This window comes from Spinacia oleracea, chromosome 1 (genome assembly GCF_020520425.1).
Source record: "Spinacia oleracea cultivar Varoflay chromosome 1, BTI_SOV_V1, whole genome shotgun sequence".
In the NCBI taxonomy this organism is placed as follows: domain Eukaryota; kingdom Viridiplantae; phylum Streptophyta; class Magnoliopsida; order Caryophyllales; family Amaranthaceae; genus Spinacia; species Spinacia oleracea.
Genome location: NC_079487.1, coordinates 134812928 through 134836171, shown reverse-complemented (window position 1 = coordinate 134836171; position 23244 = coordinate 134812928). Strand labels below are relative to the sequence as shown.

The window sequence follows — 23244 nt, the reverse complement described above, 5'->3', positions numbered from 1 at the left end:
CGCATGAGCTGAAACTCACACACACACGGCAGCCACAAGGGCTGCCCATGCGCGTGCGAGCAGCAGCCCGCGCAGCACGGCCCACGCATGCGCGGCCTTGTGCGCGCTGGGCTGTGGCGTGCGTGCTTGCTGGGCGATGGCCTGGCTTCGTGCTGGGCCTTCGTCCGGCAGGCCTCGTCCGATGCTAATTCGTACGATACGCTTCCGATTAAATTTCCATTTCCGGAATCTATTTCCGATACGAACAATATTTAATATTTCCGATTCCGGAATTAATTTCCGTTTCGAACAAATATTTAATATTTCCGTTTCCGGAATTATTTTCCGATTCCGGTAATATTTCCGATTCTGACAATATTTCCGTTTCCGGCAATATTTCCGATTCTGGTAATATTTCCATTTCCAATAATATTTTCCGATACGTACCATGTTTCCGTTTCCGGTAACATCTACGACTTGGATAATATTCATATTTCCGATACGATCCATATTTCCGTTTCCGGCAATATCATCGTTTCCGGAGTATTCATTTCTTGCCTGTGACGATCTTAGCTCCCACTGAAACCAAGATCCGTCGGTTCCGAATATTCATAGATGGAGTATTTAATGCCATTAAATACTTGATCCGTTTACGTACTATTTGTGTGACCCTACGGGTTCAGTCAAGAGTAAGCTGTGGATTAATATCATTAATTCCACTTGAACTGAAGCGGCCTCTAGCTAGGCATTCAGCTCACTTGATCTCACTGAATTATTAACTTGTTAATTAATACTGAACCGCATTTATTAGACTTAACATAGAATGCATACTTGGACCAAGGGCATTATTTCCTTCAAAAACGCCATTAAAATGTTCTAGTTTTCCTGACGTAGCAGCCGTTATAAGAGAACCACCATGAAGACGACATTATACGAGAGAACCACCATGAAGACGATAGTATAGTTGATCAAATAAGTCTTTTTCGCAACAGGAAACCCACACCTATAATTGATATGTTTAAAGGTAGCCTGATGCAAAAAATTTGAGCAGAATTAGGGAAATTGTATGATTTTAGATTGGCAGCCATTTCACGGATAATGAACCACAAATAGAAATAAGGTAACACTGATAAGACCTAGTCTATATAAAGCATGAACTATGTGAAGCCAAATTAGTGTTGGTATCATGAAAGGTTGGTGTACCCTGAGAAATTATATCAGGGATAAATACCAAGTTTAAGACGGCCTAACACCAACCCAGTTCAACAGGTATTGTGGTACAGCTCAAGTCAGTTCAACAGGTATTGTGTAAAGCTCACCTGAGATGCTGAAACCCAGTGTATCATTGACTTAAGTTGTGGATCTCCACCAAATCTTCACAGCACACCCTAGTAAGAGATAGAATGGAGGAATGATAGTAAACATTAGAATGTCAATAATGCTCCCAAATTGCGGAAATTAAAGAATGGGGGAACGATAGTAAAACCCCTAAAAGCAAAATTTAAATACCTACCCCTAAAAAATTGAAAATTTGGGAGAAGATAAGACTCTGAACGTACACCAAGAACCCCTAAACCCCCTAAAACTCAAAATACTCTCATCGTCTGTAGAGTATTTTTACTATGTGCCTTAAATTTAATAGAAAAGAAAGGAAGGACATTGGTCCAGAATCATAAGAACCTGAGCACTTTACCTGAGCCTGCTATATGATCAGGATTCTGTCAAACAGCTGCTATTTGAATATTTTCTGATAATATGCAATTGAAGAAAGAACCTGCAACTTAAGAAGCATTGATTTAGACAAAGGAATAACAAGTTCAGATATAAATAGTACAATTAACTACAGTTCCTTAGTTTCAAGATTTTTTTGTCAGCAAAGGCGGCGATGTACTTATCTCTCTGTCTATGTATCTCTCTATCTCTTATAGTTATCTCTGAGTCTTACTATTTACACTCTCTCCCCCCATCTCCACTATCTCCCTCCTTTTAAATGATGATTTGAATTTTGAAAGGCTAAATGATATGAGATAATCTCGTGGGTAAATCTCCTGATTCCATAAATCAATATAGACTTTTACAAATCATCTTGTGAGTAAATCACCGAATTCTATAAATCAACATAGATTTTTACAGTCATCGAACTATTTCTTCACCACAACATAAACTGATGACAAAAATGCAACACAATAACATCACAAAGACGATTTCAAGTGCACAAACGATTCCAATTAAACATGAAAAAATCATCAGAAATCCTAAGCTAAAATTAACGAAGCGAAGCTCAAACTTCAGGAAAATTAAAGAATATCGTACAAACATAAGGCTAAATGAGAATATGAAATGAGTTATATTGTGAGAAAATCAGTCCTGATTCTAACAAAGCAAACCAGTTCGTGATAAATAAAGCAAACAAAATTGAATCCCTAAAATTCATTATACAAAATTGAATACAAGTAATTGAAGCGGGGAATAAAGCAAACCATATCTACAGCAAGCAGAAACCGACAACCTCAAGTTCATCTGGCGAGATACCCTCTTGTGGTATAGCCGGGTATACTTGCACTTCAGGAAAGCCTGCAGTAGCATAGATTCTTCCTTCTTCAGTGAGAACCCAACGCTCCCTCTAATATCCTGAAAATTGCCAAAAATACATATTCGCTATAAATCATGCAACAAACCCAAGAAAAATCTAATCTAGTATCCTATACAATTACCAAACATGTATTAGAGATAAATAACATAAATACACAATAAAATCCAAGAAAAAATTTTCTCGAAGAGCATAAATCCATAGGCCTGGAAACAAAAACCTTTTTCCTTATCCACACAGTTAAACGAACTGACCTAATTGTACAAATCACAAATGGCTGAACAAACTATGCAAATTATATTCAGTTAATATAAATGGCTGGACTCTACAAGAATGGAAAAGTTAATATAATTGACCAAGCTTAATAACATGTACTTGAAGACCAAGCTCAACAATAGCTTATAAAAGATATCAGTGACATTGTGCACAAGTCAAACAAGTCACGGAGACACTCAAGTCATTAAAAATACAAGAATAAGTCTCACTATATAGGGGAACATTCGGCTAAAAACTCACTGTATAGTCGGATAATTGCTTGTTTATGCCAGCCTTCACTCAAAGTAGCAAGAACTATTACGGGAAAAAAATCAACTATTGAGTTCTGAAATAAGAATTTGGAGGTGAAATGTGATCAATAAAGAGATCACTTGTTAGTTATATACATCACTCAAAGTAGCAAGAACTATTACGGAAAAAAAAATACAAGAGTGAGTAAGCTTAGTACTATTAGTCACATTAGACTCAAGAACCTTGTTTCAAGCAACCCTCAAAGTGTAACCAAAATCATTTTAGGCAGCTTACAAAAATTCAAGTGCCTATAAAGTGTAACTACAATATATCACTCAACCATACTTCCCTGCCACTTACTTCCAAAACATTAAACCTAATTAACTCATCAAAGTTCCACTCTTTCCTGTTTTGGCGATATTTATTTAAGAATGATTCCCAATATTTGTGTCCTGGATATACCTCATATCTCCCCATACCCTCCTAGAGCTAATAGAATTGCTTCAGCCTGCGATAATCAAATACTCAAATAAAATAATTATTCCCTCTGTTTGATAATCTAAAATATCTAAAATTAAAGGCATTTGAACAACATATAATTCAGATAAAACAACAGTGGACGGAAATTAATTTACTATCTCACTTGAGGGTTAGCCTCTCAAGTCTCAATTACATCAAACACGGATGAATGAAGTAATCAAGCTTACTATCACACTCTTATTCCTAAAAGAAGTAGGTCAAGCTGATCTAAAGATAAATGAAGTTTTCTTGAAAAAGGAAAACTTTCCAAATACAACCCTAAAAACTTAACATTTTACGGGTTACAACCTCAAACTCTCATTTTTGTTAATTACAACCCAAAACTTAAGCTCCCTTATTAAATTTCAACCCCGGGTCACATTTCTGCTAACTTAATCGGAATGTGATGTCATAATTATAATTTCAACCAATTTAATCCCAATTAAATGAAATTGAAAACAAAAATCATTAACAAAAATTAACAAAAAGGAATTTACTCCCTCAAATTAATCCATCTTCTTCTCAACTCTGTCCCTCGATTACTCCCTTCCCCAATTACTCCATCTTCTCACTCCCATAATTCTCAAATTGCTTCCCACAAATTCAGTTGTTCATCCATGGAGCTCAACACACACATCCTCAGTATCAAAATACACATATGAGGGCCGCTGCGCACCTCAACACAAAAACACAACTCCAGCAAAGACCGGTAAGAACAACACCAATAGGATGACCACGCAACTACAGTAAATTTAAACATAAAGAACATCAAATTTCTTAGTTGAATCAACAATAGTTATTCTAACTTCTAAGCAATTTGGCTATGTAATTGACCCAGAAACACAAAACTCCGATAGCAAAATACCCATACGAGGGGGCTTTTTGCACCTGCACAGGGATGTACTCGTATGAACCAATTCAACAGAGAGATACGAGAGATACTCGTATGAACCAATTCAACTAAATTGTAGATCCAAAACACAAAACCCTAATACAAAATCAGCCATATGAGGGATATTCTCAAACCTCAGTCCAAAAAAAACACAAACCCAGTAAAGAAATATTAGCAGCTAATCATAAAAAAGCTTTCTTTGAGTTTTCTTTGTTTGTACCTTCCGATGTATCAATGTTGTACTCCTTCTCAGAATCCTCGAACGTGGCCTTCTATCACCATAAAACAACATCCTCTTGAAGAAGAACGAACATTGACGATCTTAAAATCTAGGGTGATGGAAGGAGATGTGTGAAGGGGCGGAGGAGATTGTAGAGAGGAGAGCTAGGGTTTTTTGAAAATGGAAGGGGATGAAGATCCCAGTGTCGAGGAAAAGGAAAGGGGAAACAAAGAGGAACAAAGAAGGCAGATGGTTGATGGAACATGTGGCATCATCCAACATTATGGCAAAATTCAGTAATTAAGGTTGAAAGTTAGGGGCAAAATAGGCAGCACACTATTGCTGCAATAGTAAATTGAAGTTTACATGTTTTAAAGTGTTAGGATATGAAACATTTTAAAATTATGCAATTCAGCATATACTTTATTTGTCGGGCTTTAGCCTTTGGGTATGAGATAAAGCTCATAGTCAGTTCTGTTGCGGTCAAAAACCCGAAATCCCTAATCAATCCGACTCAATTATATCGAATTTAATTGAGCACTAATATGCCCTAAATAAAACAGGCACAACTTGATTCCTTAGCCCAAGTGGTTTGTTTTTTTAACTAAAACTCAAGCTCGCCCTATCCCAACCTCTATCACCATTTTTTACTATAGTTATGCTATTTTTTTTTGAGTCCATATAAATCAACGTTGTTATAAATTGATCGACTAGATCTGACTAAAATCTGATAATAATTGAAATGACTTATAAAACGTATTTAAAAATTAGATTTGCATGGATACATTGACCCCACATAAACTATAAATTACACGTATTGATCATACCCGATTTGTAATTGACCGTAAATCCGATTTGACAACACCAAGATTAGTAACGTGATGATCTCATTTTAATCCTAGGCTACTAAGTATTTTGCATTTTTTTTTATTTTTTTTTTGATGGCAAGTATTGTGCAATCTAATTTGTAATATGTTTTAAGTATCTTATTTTATTTTTTAGCCAAGAGAAGAGAAAACAAACATGATAAAGGTTTAGTACTAATAAGTAGTGGAGCATATTTTTCAAACTAATCTCGAGCTTAAACAACGGCTAATATTGTTGCATGATGTGGGTGAATAAGTGAGTGATGACGAATTTCCACAATTGAGAATTGCGTCGTTTCTTGGCTTTAAATTTTGAACCCTCCTTTTTTAATTTGTTTTTTTAGCCAACTTTGTCAGAATAGCATAATCTTCTTTGTTTGTTTAATTTCCCACTTGTAGTTGTTTTCATCTTTGTTAGGTTCACACGATTTTTGAAATTTTATGGGCAAAGAGTAAGTTTTATTATTTGCTTTTCACTTATATGAACTTTAAAACTTACTAAAATTTATTAGAATATACTCCATCCATTCCTAATTGTTCTTCCCGTTTTTATTTTTGGCGTTCCTAAATGTTTTTCTCTGTTGAAATCTATACTATTTTTGCCCATATTATTTTCTCAAAATACTCAAATTCTATAATTTAATTTCCTACTATATCCTACATTTATTCCATTCACCTACCCAATTATTCTCATTGATTTCCTCACACACATTATTTAATTCATTCACTCACCTTATTTTATGATTAATTTTAATAAAATATATCGTTTTCCTTTCTTTCTTTATTACTCCGCATTTTCTATCTTTTTCATTTATTCCAAAAAGTAAAATCTCTTACACCTAATCATCACTCTTACACTCAACCATACCAAAATTTCATTTTTCTTAATCCTCTCCCCGATTTCAACCGGAAAGAACATTAAGGAACGGAGGGAGTACTTTAAATATAATTGTATTTGGATAATTCTTATTTTTTTCAACCAATTTCATCTAAACTTTTATTTTCCTGAAATAAATTTAAAAATAGAATGAAAGGCACACAAATTGCTGGATATTTTTTTAACAGTTATTTAATTTTTAGGACGAGTATTGTTGTCACGAAAAGACTATAGGGCCAGCATTTTTTGTTGCTTATTTATTTATTCAATTTGTCTTTTTAGGAGTACTAATGTACTATGATACTATCTGCATTTGAGAAATTGATTTGAGGCATTAGTTATCCAAAATGATATGCCCTACGCCCCTACCATTTGAATAATAACATCATTTCCAAATTAATTTGTTTTAAAAATTAAACTTTTGGGACTGTCAAGACTCTTGCCTTATGTTCAATTCGGAATAATCACGGGGTAGTGGCAGATCGCGAAGAATTTAACTAGAGGGATAGTAGAAGAATAAATTAATATAATATGAAATTTATATAATTATACTACTATTATAGTATAAGGGGCAAAATTAAATTTACACTATAAATTTTTGGAGCTCGGGTCTGGTCCATTCAGGCTAGACTTATCATGTGCCATTATATATATTTTGTTAATGGATGAATCACGTACTTAACATGTAAACTCTCAATAAATTTTTAAAGTTAACTCAAAGTCGAGACCTGGATTCAAATTCTTTTTCAATTTGAACTAGCATATAATAATAGCCTAGTGGACGGAATTGCCCCAACATAAGCGTTCTTCTTAGCCAATGAGAACTTGACCTAGTGATTATAAACCGAAAGACCGAAAGGGTATGTCTAAGTCAGGCAGGTCACATAATTGAACCTCCTTCTTTCATTTGTAATTTAATTTCCCTTCAGACTCATTTACAACAACAACAAAAAAAAAAGTCGATAATAGCCTAACATGGTTGTTACAATAATCTCATCCACTTAAGGAACTAATAACCTCATCGAGATCAATGTATATACTATAAATTATTATATGCCTCCTATACTTACCTAAAAACAAAAACAATACTACAAACATTAGGCGGCCTAAACCTTGTAATTAAACAATCACCAAAAAGAAAAACATACGACTATGACCTACTAACATAGATCCTATATGGTGATGTAATTAGCAAACATTCAAAGAAACATTAATAGGTTTTACTCTGAGCGCATTACAAAGTTCAACTCATTTTATGAAGCGTTCTTTTTACGGGATGAAATCTAAACTTATCTGAACTGGGCTGGACTGGTTAAAACTTGATTACTTAATAGGATATATAGGATATATATTATCATACCTAATTGAAACGTATCGGACCTGATCCGACCTAATCATATCTGATTGAAACCTATAGGACCGGTCCGACCTGGTTGCAAGAGAGTAAAATTAAGAGAGTCAACTTACAAGATAGATCTGATTGAAACTGGTTAAGCTTATAAATCTGATTGCAATTTATCCGGACTTATTAAATCTAAAATTTGATTTTTTTTTTTTTTTTTTTTTTAAGTAAGGAGAACGCATCCTCTATATCGTTATACTTGACATTGTCAAATGATCAACTCAACCAAAAGTTTAAGCTGATGGTTGGATTCCCAAAATTAGTTTTATACTCTATCACGCCCCCTCACATGAAAGCCCTTTGGGCTTGAAGTGTGGATGCAGCATAGGACTCCTCATACCCAACGCGACATATTCCACTTTGAAAGGATGGGTGGATGAGATTTGAACCCGTGACCTTTGCGTCACGTTGGCTCTGATACCATGTCAAAGAACCAACTTAACCAAAAACTTAAGTTGATGATTAAAACCTAAAATTAGTTTTATACTCTATCAGACATCAATTTCTTAAACTCAGAAAAGTGGGCAACATAACCACTAGACGCGCAATATATAGTTCCATCTTGACAGATCGAAAACAAAGTAAAATGATGGAGACTAGCTAGCTAGCTAGCTAGCTAGTTACTTGCTTGCTGTAGTTACAAAACAAAAGGGTTAGCTTTGAAAGCACTGGACAATGGTGATTGCTGACCCCATATATATGGCCACACCCACATGACATGAACATCCAACTTTTGGGACAGATGATACTTGTGGAACAAAATCAAGGTCACTACTCACTAGTCTCCTTATGTAGGAGTAAATAACATCAATCAATTCACACCAAATTAATTTCGACCAAGAATAATCAACACGTTCAAATTCATTTGCAACTAGAATAAATTTATGTATTCCAGGCTTCTGTTTTAAATAAGTGTAACATTTTGATTTTGACACTAATTTTATGTTAGTTTTGAATTTTTTGCTAGTATATAAAAAATTATGGTATTATATGATATGTTGATGGATTAGCCATTGTGTATATTTTCATAATATCAAACTTTTATAAATTTCATTACAGAGTATCCCACAATCAAATATATTGATGGTCAAATATATTAAATTCGGCTAAGAATAATCAACACATTCAAATTAATTTGCAACTAGAATAAATTTCGGTATTCTCGGATTATGTTTTAATAAGTGCTATAGTTTGATTTTAACACTATTTATATGTTAATTTTGACACTATTTGATATGTTGATGAATTAGCCACTGTGTATGTTTTTCATAAATGTTAAACTTCTATAAATGTTACTATGTCACAATTAAACATATTGATAGCCAAAAGTGATGTATTGGCACAATATATGGCATGTGGGACAATCAAGTTGTCATTGTACTGATTCAGAAATGGAGGGAGTAAATTATTTCATCCGTTAATTTTCTTATTTTGACCAACAGGACATTATATCGCATAATTAGAGTATTGTGTTGCATTCACTATACCATTTCATTTTATTGGTCAATTTTTTTGATTAATAGAATAAAGTGATACTTGTATAAAGAATGAGACATAATAATGGGACAGAGGATTCAAACTAGTATCGGACTATGGATAATTGGATTTTACTTAATGTCGACCAAATTAAAGAAGCAATTAGGGCAAACGTGTTTTAACATTCTGTCAAAAAAAAAAAAAAAACAATTGACAGATAGAATTTCACCTTAATGCCGAATGGGAGGATAAAAAAACAGTGGAGTGGGTATAACCGTAAATCACGGATCCAGGGTGATTACAGTCAGATTTTTTGGAAAAAGGAAAGCTACGTACGTACTCCTATTTATCGACGAACAACGAACTAGCTGTGCCTGTGTTGTTCAACGCATCAAGTGGCCAGATACTACCCCACGTGGACTACAACCGTGCACTTTTTAAAAATATTATTTTATTTTTTGAAAATTTCCCAGAAATACAGCATTAATTAATTAATATAATAAGAAAACAGTACTAATTTTCAGTGTTTTGTAGTCCTCCGTGGCAGCACCCGCGGCTCAACAGTCAACCGTGTCTTTTCCACCTCACCATTTTTAAAGCCCCATTCACATTCAACAATCCAAAAAAATCACACAGTTAAAACAAGTGGAGTACGGAGTACTTCATACGTAGTATAAAATACGTATACAATACAAAGTATGAAGTAAAATATGGTTTGGAAAACCCCGAGTATGTGAGCATAATGGGTTGGCCTAAATAATGTTATTTCTATTCACCTTATTTCCGCCTAAATCGAGGGGCTAGAACATTGATAATATATGCTAGGTAATGAGAAGTTGACAAATTAAAATTGTACGCACGATTAGATAACATAAGTTCAAGTATTTTTAAAAATAAAAAAATATATATTTAAGTTGAAATAAGTTCAGATAAATTAAAGTTTTTTTACTCATTTTATGCACAAATGAATTATTTCGCATAAAATAAATTCATAACTTCAGATAAATTAAGATGAGTTAATGGTTTAGAACTTTAGATGATTTAAGATGATATAAGATCAGATAAAATAAGTCGAATAGAATGAATGTACATAAAATTTAAAAAAAATATGTTATTTATACGGAGTACTAGTTACTACGGAGTACTCCGTATGAAAGATCCGATTTAGGAACTTCGCTCACCATGAATAATTCAATGTACGGATTCAATGTATTCGATCATTTGCTAACATTTTTTAATATCCAACTTTAAAATTAAGTTAACTCTAATAGCCAAATCAAAGTTAAATTAACATTAATTAATCTATTACGAATATAGTAATTAACGGCCGTCTTAATTGTGATATACTCGTACAGTCGTACTTCTTTAAGCATCATACCGATCATTGAATGCATCCTCCATCCAAAAGGAATTTTTAGATACAGATTGAATCACACAAAGTCCTTGCGTTGATTTTATCAAAACTTAAATGACTACTACTCCATCTCTAGCTAGATAAGTAGATATGTACATACGCGTATCATAAAATCATCAAATAATTACGTTACTACTTCGATCGATCCGTACTTGTATTTATATGTCTATATTAAAGTTATTAAGTACAATTGTGAGAGTGTGAGTACGCTTATTGATGCAATGTGCACTACAAGAAATTGAACTATTAACGACGGGAAATCCCGTCGTGAAAGGCCAATAATCGTTGATTAACGACGGGATTTCATGTTGCGAACCCGTCATAAAAGGGGGGCCGTCGTAAATCCGTCGTAAAAGACATTTGCGACGGTTATTCCCGTCATTGTTTGGTTGTTTGCCCTGTCGCAAAAGACTTTTGCGACGAGATTTTTGACCTGTCGTAATTATGTTGTCGTTAAATATACAAATTCTTGTAGTGATGGCATGCAACAAATGGGTTGTAAGACTTGTAACAATAAGAGTTGGTCACGCTATTGAGAGGATTTGACTTGTTTAGCTTTACAGTGTATCTTACTTACTGAAAAAGAAAAAGAAAAAACGAGGTGAGCAAGAAAAACCCGTGTACATAATGTGAGAGGGACGACGCCTCGATTAGCTCATGTTCGAGATCGAGCCACTTATAGGTACCTACTACCTTGACATATGGTCATATATATAGGTACTAGCCAGTACTTCACATTTTGAACGTTGTTCATTAGTTTTTTTTTTTTTTTTTTTTTTTTTTTGTGTTAGCACCTGGTCCACCTTTAGGGCTAATCCGGATTCAGGACGAGTTTTGAGTGGATAGGTTCCAGTCCAATCTCAATTGTTGTTGCGGTGGATCGAACACGGGTTCTCCTTACCAAATTCAGCTTCAATCACCATCGCGTGCATACCCCATATATAATTAAGTACAGTAGTACGGAACTAATAAGTACCTTTCGTAGATATACCCCATATATAATGTGTAATGTTATTTGACATCCGTGTTTTACTAAGTGAAACCCTGTTTCTACCCTTACGTAACCCACAAGTCCACAACCCTCTTACCCTACCCTCTCTAACCTACCCACCTTTCTCTCTCTAACCGCCTCCTCCCCCTTCCCGTTTCTAGTAAAATCGGGTGTCAAATAGTAATACCCTATATATATATATAAATGATACTCTATACTGTATACTACTGTAGTTACATATATTCGTGTTAAATTCATGTCCACAAACTCACGAAGTACATGTGTTATTATGTGTAGTTTTCAATTTCATGTGTAGTTAATTTGGTTCTTGTACTACGGCGTAGTGTTCATGTGGGACTTGTACGGCCATCTTAATTAAGGATATTAAGACATAACCGCAAAAGTACATGTCTAGTTATTTCATTAAATACAACCACACTTTTTAAAAGGTTATCAGAAACCTATTATACCAAGTACGAGTTACTTAACTATACATTCGAAATGCAATCATAAATATTGGGTTGTTAAAATGGGCCCACCATTTTAACCTAAAAGCCAATAAAATCCACTCAAGCCCAATATTCCTTACAAGGCCTCAAAGGCCCAACAAAGGCACTATATATACCCCTCAAAGGGCAAGGTAAAGGGGTCATTCTCTAACCCTAGAGAAGCCACCCTACTCTCTCTCTCCCCTAAACACCTCATTTTATACATCAATTGTACTGACTTGAGCGTCGGAGGCTCCGCCTCGGGGACCCCCCCTTGGCCCGGAGTTCATCTTGCAGGCACCGTACGTGATCGGAACTCAAGACATCAAGGACGCTCCTTCCATCGTTTCAACCCCGGAACAATAAATATCTTAAGGAGTAGTCCGGCACTGTAGTCAATAATGAGGATATGTGTATAATACGTCACATGTTTAAATATGAAGTTATATATCTCAGATTGTAACTTGTATTGCTATTGTACGTGGTTATTTGTCAAAGAAATTAAAAAAAAAAAAAAGCAATTATGCAAGGGCTCGAGTATGTGGTGCACCAGCGTGGCAGCGTGCGTACGCTGATGACTATACCAACACATGTACGTGTATAAATGCTCGTTACCTCTCATTACTTAGCACTTTAAAAGCTAATTGGGTTTAATATGCAATCATAAAATTGTTAAAAAACACAACACAATGTAAAATACATCTAATATAAATGACAAATAGTGTGAAACAAATTGAAAGAAGAGTGATTATGTACATTTATTTGTGTGGGGTCGTGGACCCATGAGGTTAATCTTATTTTATATTTTGACCGTGAAATAATCACGTTAAAAACATTTTGACATTTATGAGATAATAAGATCAAGTAAACCTTCTAATTTAAAATTTAAAATTTAAAATTAGCTTAATTAACTAGTTCTTCAAACATTGATTTAACCTTTACAAGTCGTACAACAACAACACAATAACACATCATTGAATCACGAACTTGCATCATTAGCACAACCAAAAGAAGAAACAAGCTAGAAATGATTAGCCTTCCCTTTTAACCAAAGTGAACAGAAAAATTGTGTTTCAAATTTGTAACACTTTTTTCAATAAATTTCTCACCCCCTTAGAAACTGAAGAATAAAATATCAATTATTTATTTATTTATTTATCCTCGTACGTTTATTGACCTTTTTATCGATCCGACCTGTTTTGGACTGATCATTTCATGGCTCATATCGACGCTAATCCGACCAGCCTTATCCGATAATGACGTAGTTATAACGTAAAGAATATTGACTTGCGACTTGCTTTAATGTAATCCTTTCATGACTCGTCCTGGTTGTGACTTGCACCGACGTTGACCCGACCTGCCTTGCCCAATCAACTAGTTCTAATCAAAATAATATTGACCCACAACTTGCTTTAAACTTTAAAGCAATCCTTTCAGAACTCGACCTGATTTTGACTCACACCAACTTTGATCCGACCCGACCCCAATAATCAGGTAGTTACAACCAAAAGAAAAACAACCAATTATTAACCTTTCCTTTTAACCAAAGTGAGCAGTAAAATTGTGTTCCAAATTATAACACTTTTTCACAATTATAGACTGTAGAAAAGTAGAGGATACTTGCCCGTTCCATAGGGCAATAGTGAAATTGAATTCCCATTAAAATAGTAGATCGATCTACAAAACGACAAACGTGGAGGTCGGCAATTGTCGGCCCAATCAGGAAGATGCAAGAGATTGTTCTCCCTAACCATAGGACTATAAAAGACCATATAGAGTAATTATTGACTTTTCATGCTTATTTAACACACATGATTTGATAAAATATAGAGTATAGTTTTAGTTTTGCTTTGTGTATCTTATTATCACCTATATTTACGAAATATGGATAATATCTCTATTATGTTTATACTTACTATTTATACGAATTTCAATGTAATATTTAACTACTATAGAGTAATAAATCTAATTGTATAACTGATTTTTTTTTAATAAAAAATTGATATTCTGACAATATGTACATAGACTAATTTAAGATGATCTTACATGCTAACGTTTTGATGTATGAAAGTATATAAATAGTAAGAACTTTTGGTCAAAATTTCATACTTTGAAACATATTACAAAACGTAAAGAACTTTAAAAAATATTAGTAGTACATGTTATCATATACTCCGGAGTATAAATCAAGATAATATTTATAAAGTTTACCATTTTTTTTAAGTTCATAGAAATTAAAAGGTACACGAGTTAATTATGTTCAAATGATTTTGACATGTCTTAAGTTACTAGAACTCAATTGAATTTATCTAAACATTTTTAACATGTTGTAAATTGAACTACCAGAATGTGTTTAATTAGTTGTGAATTGAACTTGGCTAATGGTGCATTATTCACCTAATTTTCATTTATTTTTCATGAACTTATCTTATATAAACTATTGTTAACTTAATTGAACTTATTTTTCCTTAAATAAGTGAAAACAAGGTGAACAAAACAGAGCTAACCCTTATTGACCCTTATATGAGACTTTAAAACCACATATTCGTATGAACTTACTCCGTATTAGTCACAAAATAAGTGAAAACAAAGTGAACAAAACATGACTTGAGTTCATAGAATTAAATTAACCTACGCTCAATTTGCAACTAAAATATTTTCAGATAAGTTTGGTGTATTTGAAACAAATTTATACACGACAAGTTTTAGTTAAGATTAGTGAAATCACGTGAATATAATACACATTAAATCCTTAATCTATTAATCTAAAATCTATTTTACTTCAAATAATTCGGATTGTCTCATGTAAGGTTAAATTGGCAAAAATGACGTGCCCTGGATAACCAAGTCATACGGAGTATCTAAAAACTTTTCTTTTTAACAATTTCTTATAAGACCAATTACCTCCTTTTTACGGTAACTCTAACCGGAGAAGGAAAAGGTTACAGGTTTTGACTATCCCCCTATGCTTTTCTGAATGCAATCTAAATTTGTTTTATTCACTTCATTCCATGAATTTATTACTAAATTTTGGTAGAATCACCCCAGTATAGTAGATAAAAAAAAAGGTTCAAACTTGATCAAATTAGATCTTCCTGTTCCCGTTTGCAAACATAATAGATTATGCCAACAAAAACATGCAAATGACACGTTTGAAATCAAAACAACCCAATAAGACTCCATTTGATAACAACTTTTTCTAATATGTAATGTACAAAAAGATTTAGTAAAAAAATGTAGATTAAGTAAGACCAAACAAGAAAATTTTAAATTAAACCAAAATAAGATTTTAAAATTATGTTTGCCATATTTCTACCCTTGAGTATTATTCTTGAGCTACTATCAAAATATATAACTTAAATATTTTTATTAATGTGTATCCTGATATTGATGATTAAAGTTAAAAAGTCAAAATAATACGGAGTACATCTATTGTGATTTGTTTGTGAAACACATGAAGTATGAAGAGAAGGTGAATACAAATTGGAGTATAAGTACCCGTATAGTGGAATCACAAATTCTTATTCACAATAAATTTATTGTACACCTTGTGCGCACAAGACCTTTTGGAGTTGAATACTCCGTACTTCGTATTCCGCACTTGGTAATTTAAAAATAAATACCCGGTAATTTTAAAATATTCCTTCCCATTAACTACGGCTTAAGCATATTCAAAGGCATTGAGGCTTGAGCAAAAACAAGCACTACCTTTCCCTCCCTCCTCTCTCTTTCTCTCTCTCTCTATATCTCCTCTTCAACTGATCAATCTCACCTCAGATTTAATTCTATATAATTCATCTAAATTAGATCATAAGAACCCTAATTTCACTTTTTTGTTCCTGGGTTTTTTTCTATTGAATTTTTGACACAGCTTTATTTTAGTTTTTTTAGCTCGTTTATGAAGCCTCCTTGGCCGCGTCCGCTTTTTTTGGGTAATCAATCTTTCACAACCCTATTTTTTCGGTTGTATGGGATTAGAATTTGTCCATTTTTGCCGGTTTTTGATTGGGTATTTTGGGGAAAGTTTCTATTTTTTTTTTGTTTTCATCCCGCGTTTTGGCAATGACATTTTCATTGGCTATTTTTAATTTCTGGGTTATTTTTATCAACCTGTAAAAATTCAAATTCAAATCACTTTTTGGGTATTTTCCTCTCTCCAGAATTTGTAAGCTCCCCCTTGTTCATTTTCAAGATCTTGGCTGTTATCAGGTTGATTTTTTGTTGTTGATAATATGAACGCCAGATGTTTGATGAAATGTCTGATTGAAATTTGTCTTAAATGTTTTAATTCTTATTCATGAAAATGATTATCAAATTTTCAAGATGTTATTGGTGTTGTGAGAATTCTCAAAATCTGCAAATCTTTCAATCTTGAGACATATTTCAATTTTTACAATATCACCCAATTAATTTTCAGCTCACAAATGCTAAAATTCAGATTACGAATAACGGGTTCTGTTAATTGTTTTTAGTATTAATCTGAGGTTGTTAGAGTTATTAATGTCAAAAAATGTTGAAAGTTTCCTTTCTTGGGGTTGTTTTTCTTTGATATTCATCCATCAATTTGTTTACTGATTTGTTCATTGATTTTTCCAGACTGCAGGTTTAGAGTTGGGCAATAATATTGTAGAAAATAGTTGGAAAATATGGATGCAGCAGAGCTGGAAGAAAATCTTTTTGCAATAAGTGATGCCAAGGTTTGTTCTTTTCGTTATATGAAACTCCTGAGATTGAGCTTCCAATATCTGATAATGTATTCCTGCTTTTAAGTTATTTTCTAATTGTCGTGTTTGGGAAAGTCGTTTCCAGGGAGCTATAATAGAGTTTTTAGATAGGTGTGGTGGTATTTGAGGTGTCTTTGGTGGTGTATAGTTATGAGTTACATTGGATGGTTGCAATGGCATATGTTCGCAGTAGAACCTCAAATGATTGTGGCGGTACTTTAGATGTATGTGATGTTGAGAATTGGAAAGATTGGTGAATTCAGGCCTGTTGGCGCGCAGATTAGTCTATTTGGTGATGAGTAATGTAATCGCGTTCATTAGTTTGTCTAAAGAGGTGTAATATTGTTCTATTCGTGTGTGAGATGGGATGGGTGAATGGAGCAATTGGCTGTATTGCAGTACCATTTGCTGTATGAATTATTCAATCTCTTCTTTTCTGAGTTTGAAGAAAGTTTAATTTCTGGAAGTTGGGAGTTTTCTGCAGGATTTCTATTGTATGAAATGTTAGGTGGCTTTTGTTTGACAAATTTTGTTTCTTTGCAGTTACATGGAGGAATGTGCAAGCTTTTATCCAATATATACTGTAAAGTGTTGAACATCTTTCCTGCTCTAGAAGCAGCACGCCCACGCAGTAGGCCAGGAATCCAGGCATTATGTTCTCTCCATGTAGCACTTGAGAAGGCCAGAAATCTTTTACAACATTGCTCAGAGTGTAGCAAACTGTATCTGGTATGTTGAGTTCTTGTTGTTGGATATCATAATATTTTGACAATCCTTTTACAAAATCCGAATTTCAGAAGTAATTAGTTGAATCATTAACTTTTGTTCCAATCTTTTTGTCATGTCCTTTTTGGCATAGAGGTATTGGTGTGGTAATCTTACTTATCATGAATATTCTGACAGTGTAATTGTTGTGTTCTAGGCCATTACTGGAGATTCTGTTGTTTTGAAGTTTGAGAAGATGAAATGCACACTTATAGACAGTCTTCGACGGGTGGAAGATATTGTTCCACAATCTATTGGTTGTCAGGTTGGTCCTTTATTTCAAATCACATTGTCTGTTTTTCTCTTGCTGTTTTATTCATAGATAGTTTGTAATTGTGATGCGAAAACCTTTTATTTGAGTTTCATCATCAAATCTTTATAAGCACTCCTGCAATTCCTACAAACTTAGCATCTAAGGCCAATACCTAACTTGGTTACCTATGGATTTAGAAGGAAGTAGTTGATAGATTAATGGGTTGCCATTTAGGGTTCTTTTAGTTGTAGTCAAACTCTAAGAGCAACATCTACAGCAACTATAAGTCTACACTCATGTTAATATCTGGCCCTGAGTATACTAGTGGTTTCTGAGAAGTTACTCACTCCAGTTGAAGTTGGTAATTTCACTACTCAATTACCCTTCAGCGTGAATCTTTACTTTCGGTATGGCTTGCGCCCTTATGTCTTCCTGTATTTTTGACCTAACTAATCATCTTTGTTATGAAAAGTGTTCTGAGTAAGTGATGTTATTTCTGTCTTGAACATCCTCTTTTGTAATATGTGAATAATGCCCTCTCTTTTAATCTTTCCTGTTGCAGGTTCAGGAGATTGTCACTGAACTGGAGGAGACTGTTTTATCCCTTGATCCATCAGAGAAACAAGTTGGTGATGACATAATTGCGTTGCTTCAGCTGGGTAGAAAATTCGATGACAGTTTTAGCGACAATAGCGAACTCGAGTCTTTCCACCAAGCGGCATCTAAGCTTGGCATAACTTCTTCTCGGGCTGCTCTTGCTGAGCGAAGGTCTCTCAAGAAACTCATAGAGAAAGCTCGAATAGAGGAAGATAAGCGAAAAGAATCAATTGTAGCTTACCTTTTATTTCTCATGCGGAAGTATTCAAAGTTGTTTAGAAGTGACCTTGGTGATGATCAGGATTCACAAGGTTCGGGACCTTGTTCACCCACTGTTCAAGGATCTACCGAGGACGGTGTTGGTGCTTTCAACGGGAGGGCGGCATTTGACCGCCAGCTGTCAAAAATCGGTTCTTTTAACTTCAAACCATCTTTCTCGTTTAGGACAAATAGGAGATCCGATCACATACCCATCCCACCAGAAGAACTCAGATGTCCAATCTCATTGCAGCTCATGTATGACCCGGTAATCATTGCATCTGGACAGACATATGAAAGGATTTGCATTGAGAAGTGGTTCAACGACGGGCATAACACTTGTCCAAAGACTCAGCAACAGCTCTCTCATCGATGCGTTACTCCTAATTATTGTGTGAAAGGCCTTATTGCTAGCTGGTGTGAGCAAAACGGGGTGCTTATTCCTGGTGGGCCCCCAGATACTCTTGATCTCAACTACTGGAGGCTTGCATTGTCGGATTGTGAGTCAACTCAGTGTAGGTCTGAGGATAGTAGCTACTCAGGCAACTTGAAAGGGGTCAAGGTGGTACCCCTTGAAAGTGACACCATTGAAGAGATAGAAGGGGATGAAGGTGAAAGTTGTTCTGGTGAGCAGGAAGAGAGTGATGAGAATGTTATTGGTGTATGTGAAAACTTTTTTACTGTTTTACAAGGAAAAGATGACTTGAGAACCAAGTTGAAAGTCGTCGAGCATATAAGACGGTTGTTAAAAGATGATGATGAAGCAAGGATGTTCATGGGTGCTCATGGGTTTGTTGAAGTGCTTGTAGGATTTCTTAAGTCTGCACTCGGTGAACGGAATAGTTTGGCCTTGGAAGGGGGAGCAATGGCACTCTTCAACCTTGCTGTTAACAACAACAGGTATGTCTGCTTCAGTGATTTATATATCCACTTGGAAACATAGGAACATCTAGTTGTGTAAATATAATGAGTTGGGTTCTTTAATTATTTTCTGTCCTATGACTTTTTGAATACATCTTCTGCTTTATCTTGGATACCAATGTAACCAATTGTGCGTACATCACTTGGTTAACCTTTGTAAGCTTGCGTTGCTTGATATTTACTGTTACTGTAAGCTGAAACCCCTCAAATCTCTTTTCTCTTGAAAACTTAGTGGTGGCTTTGAAAAGAAGAGGCCACTAAAATTTCTAAGATTTATTAGTTATAGTTTAAGTGCTACTCCGTATATATGGCTTGTAATAAGCACTTAAGTTTCAAAATCAAAGGTTTGAAAGCGGGGATGCTTGCATCATAATAATTCCATAATCTAACATCAATTATTTGCATATTAGGATGTGTTATCATGTAATGTTACAGAATTTGCATTGCATATTCATCTATTTTTTATCCTTTGGTCTACAAATGTCATTTTCATGGGTTGTTTGGTTTCTCTATGTTCAAAAGCACCCAATGGATATTCTAATTTTCTGTCAGAATTTTATCATTTAGGCTCAGTTTGTTTCAATGGAAAACATTTTCAAAGGAAATTTAAAGGAAAATGATTTTCAACGGAAAACATCAAGGGAAAATAGCTTTCCTTTGTTTTTTTCCTTACAAGAAACTTATAAAGAAAATGAACATGAGAGTGAGAGTGAGAGGAGAGAAAAGGAAATGAAAGGGGGATTAGAGTGGAAAATGTGGCATTCCTTCTTTTCAAAGGGAAAGTTGGTTTTCCCCCTTTGGGAAAATTGTTTTCCACCCTTAACAAAACAAACAAAGAAAAATGGGAAAATCATTTTCCGGAAAAGTGTTTTCCGTCAAAACAAACATAAGCCTTATTGAAATATGCTCATGTAAAAGCAAGAGTGATCTATTGTTGAATCCCGGCTCATGAAATTTATTTTTCTTTTTGTTACAGAAACAAGGAATTAATGTTAGCCGCAGGGGTAGTTCCTCTGCTAGAGGAGATGATCACTGAACCTGATTCACAAGGATTATCAGCTGCCCTCTATCTAAACCTTTCATGCCTCGATGAAGCAAAACCCGTTATAGGTTCAAGCAAAGCAGTCTCCTTCCTAATCAGACTTCTTATTGGCAAAACCGATCCACAATCGAAGCTCGATTCCCTTCACGCCCTATTCAACATTTCTACTTGCCCAACTAACATCCCTAACCTCCTCCAATCTGGTATAATCAACGGTCTACTTCTTCTTTTGGTTGAACCAAGAGATCAAACATGGACCGAAAAATCAATAGCAGTTCTCATAAACTTAGCATCAAACAATACAGCAAAAGATGCAGTTACATCAGCACCTGGTCTTGTTGGTGCACTTGCATCGATTATGGACATGGGTGAGCCTATCGAGCAAGAACAAGCAGTTTCGTGTCTGTTGATTCTTTGTAACGGGAATGACAGTTGCTGTCAAATGGTTTTACAAGAAGGGGTAATTCCGACATTGGTATCAATCCAAGTTAACGGGACAGCTCGAGGGAGAGAAAAGGCTCAAAAACTTCTGATGCTTTTCCGGGAACAGAGGCAACGGGATTCATCTCCTCCACAAGTACATAGGTCTCCTTCTGTGAGGGAATTCGTAGCTGAAGCTCAACAAATGGAGCTGAAGCCATTAAGTAAATCCATCAGTGAGAAGGTACGGCCTGTTCTTGAAACACAGTCTGTTGGTAAATCAATTTCGCGAAGGAAATTGGGAAAAACATTTAGTTTCTTCGGAAAAAGAAAGAATTACTCGGGTCCTCAGTGTTAGAAAAACCCGGATTTTCCTCAACAGTTTGGCCCGTTTTCATGTTCGGATGATGTAAATTTTATCTTGTATCTTCTTATAGTCTTTTCATTTGCCCTGTTCTTATGGGCAGCTACCATTTTTGAGTCTTCTTAACAGAAGAAGAGATGTACAGCTTCCCCACCAATGTAATTTACGCATCGTTTTCCTTTTTTTTTTTTACTTTCGCCTTTCGTTGGTCGAAAGGGAAGAAATCCATGTAACAGTAGTACATTAGTTTCACCTTAGAAATACCCCAAGGTTTCATTCTTGGATGAGGTAATAGTATTACTCTGTTGCGTAATTTTGTTGGTGTCAAAAATTGATTTTACAGATACTTTTGACAGTCTCTAGACCAATGTTTTTCGTGGATGGATTCTTTTTGAGATTGTCTTATAGAGTCAGAAAGGAAGAACTTGCATTATAACTAAAAGGTCAATTCTTCATTTCTTTGTTGCAAATACTTTGTTTAAAACCTTAGTTTTGTTGTATGAAGTACGGAGTATGAATGTATGTATGGAGATCCTAGTTGTATCGAAAATTGTTAACGCCATTAATTTGCGAGGAACATTAGAGGAATCAAGGGTTCAAAAAATTCCAAGGAAAAAAGAGTAGACAAGGAAGCAAAATTAAAGAAGCAATTGGAGGTACAAAATGATTTCATGTTTGTGAATATTGTGATGACTTTAGTAAGTTCTTCAAGCATCCATTGCACTATCCCTTTGATTTGAAATTCATAGCCATGTCAGAGTATACCATTTTAGGTGATGTTTGGTTGCAAGTAAATAGAGGGGAAGTGTGACTTCCTAGGAATTGCACATTTGTCATGTTGTTTGGTTGACATCAAATAGGTAAAATGGGGGAAGTATAACTTCCTTGGGAATTTGGATATCCCATGGATATGGGAAGTGGCTTACCCACTATTCCCTTGGTAAGTCACAATTCCCATGTCAATTCCTATGAAGAGTGAATGTCTTGTGCCAACCAAACAAGTGTAAGCAACTTCCTAGAATTTTACAAGGGAAATAACTCCCCAAGAAAATAAACTTCCTATGGGAATTCAATTCCTATGTGAACCAAACAAGCTCTTAGAATGTCGTGAAAAATATGTCATCACCTTTCCAAAGTAATGGCCTTTGGTTTAGTTATCAATATGTTATAGATCAAGCGATAGGGTGATCCAACTAGTATAACATACCATTTCAACAAATCTTATCATAATTTATCCTATCCTATTCTATTCTATCCTATCCTATCTTATCTTATCCTATCCTTGATTTAAGAACGAAGCCTACCAAATTGACATTAGATTTGTTGTTGATCTGATTACGATGTAGTAGTTGTTAGCAATAAAACAATTACAACAACTTATTTGGATGTTACGATCTGATCTGAACTATTAAAGACAATTCCGCGCTACCCCGGTGTAGTAGAATGATTGGGGTTGTCCTCCAGGGTTGACACGACACCAAAGAATGTGTGCACTCACAAGTCTCGATTGGAGACCAGAATATTTGCCTAGAACAGAATAGAGAATTTGAGAGAGAATAAGTTTACAGTTTTCCGTGTATGTGTTTATGAAAATTGAAGTGAGAAATATATATTGAGAGTTACGAAACTACAACAACCATAAAACGGGAAGTAAATAGTGGAGCAGTTACAACGGAACA

The 23244-nt window shown here is 34.8% G+C and overlaps 1 protein-coding gene and 1 long non-coding RNA gene across 4 annotated transcripts; one reads left to right on the top strand and one right to left on the bottom strand.

Annotated features, from left to right (window-relative positions):
* Nucleotides 1–770: 770 nt before the first annotated feature.
* On the bottom strand, nucleotides 771–5074 carry LOC130466234 (uncharacterized). 2 transcript variants are annotated; one of them, XR_008926244.1, is made up of 5 exons: nucleotides 4708–5074; nucleotides 2460–2610; nucleotides 1673–1753; nucleotides 1299–1367; nucleotides 771–1008 (listed from the first exon to the last, which is right to left on the bottom strand). It is a non-coding gene; the product is annotated as an uncharacterized lncRNA (long non-coding RNA). The 2 variants fall into 2 exon arrangements; XR_008926243.1 differs by having other exon boundaries at nucleotides 779–1008; nucleotides 2489–2610.
* Nucleotides 5075–15893: 10819 nt separating this feature from the next.
* On the top strand, nucleotides 15894–21927 carry LOC110794174 (U-box domain-containing protein 45). 2 transcript variants are annotated; one of them, XM_021999124.2, is made up of 6 exons: nucleotides 15894–16153; nucleotides 16818–16918; nucleotides 17489–17674; nucleotides 17868–17975; nucleotides 18526–19718; nucleotides 20716–21927. In XM_021999124.2, exons 2-6 carry the CDS (start codon nucleotides 16868–16870, stop codon nucleotides 21557–21559), a joined length of 2382 nt encoding a protein of 793 aa, XP_021854816.2. In that variant the 5' UTR covers nucleotides 15894–16153; nucleotides 16818–16867; the 3' UTR covers nucleotides 21560–21927. The 2 variants fall into 2 exon arrangements, with proteins under 2 accessions (XP_021854816.2, XP_056686424.1); XM_056830446.1 differs by having other exon boundaries at nucleotides 15910–16430.
* Nucleotides 21928–23244: the final 1317 nt, after the last annotated feature.

Bases quoted from the DNA above. Each gene is read 5' to 3' on its own strand.
- LOC110794174 (XM_021999124.2), top strand. From the start codon at position 16,868: ATGGATGCAGCAGAGCTGGAAGAAAATCTTTTTGCAATAAGTGATGCC. The intron at 16,919-17,488 runs GTTTGTTCTTTT...GTTTCTTTGCAG, and splicing joins TTGCAATAAGTGATGCCAAG to TTACATGGAGGAATGTGCAA. The intron at 19,719-20,715 runs GTATGTCTGCTT...TTTTTGTTACAG, and splicing joins CTTGCTGTTAACAACAACAG to AAACAAGGAATTAATGTTAG.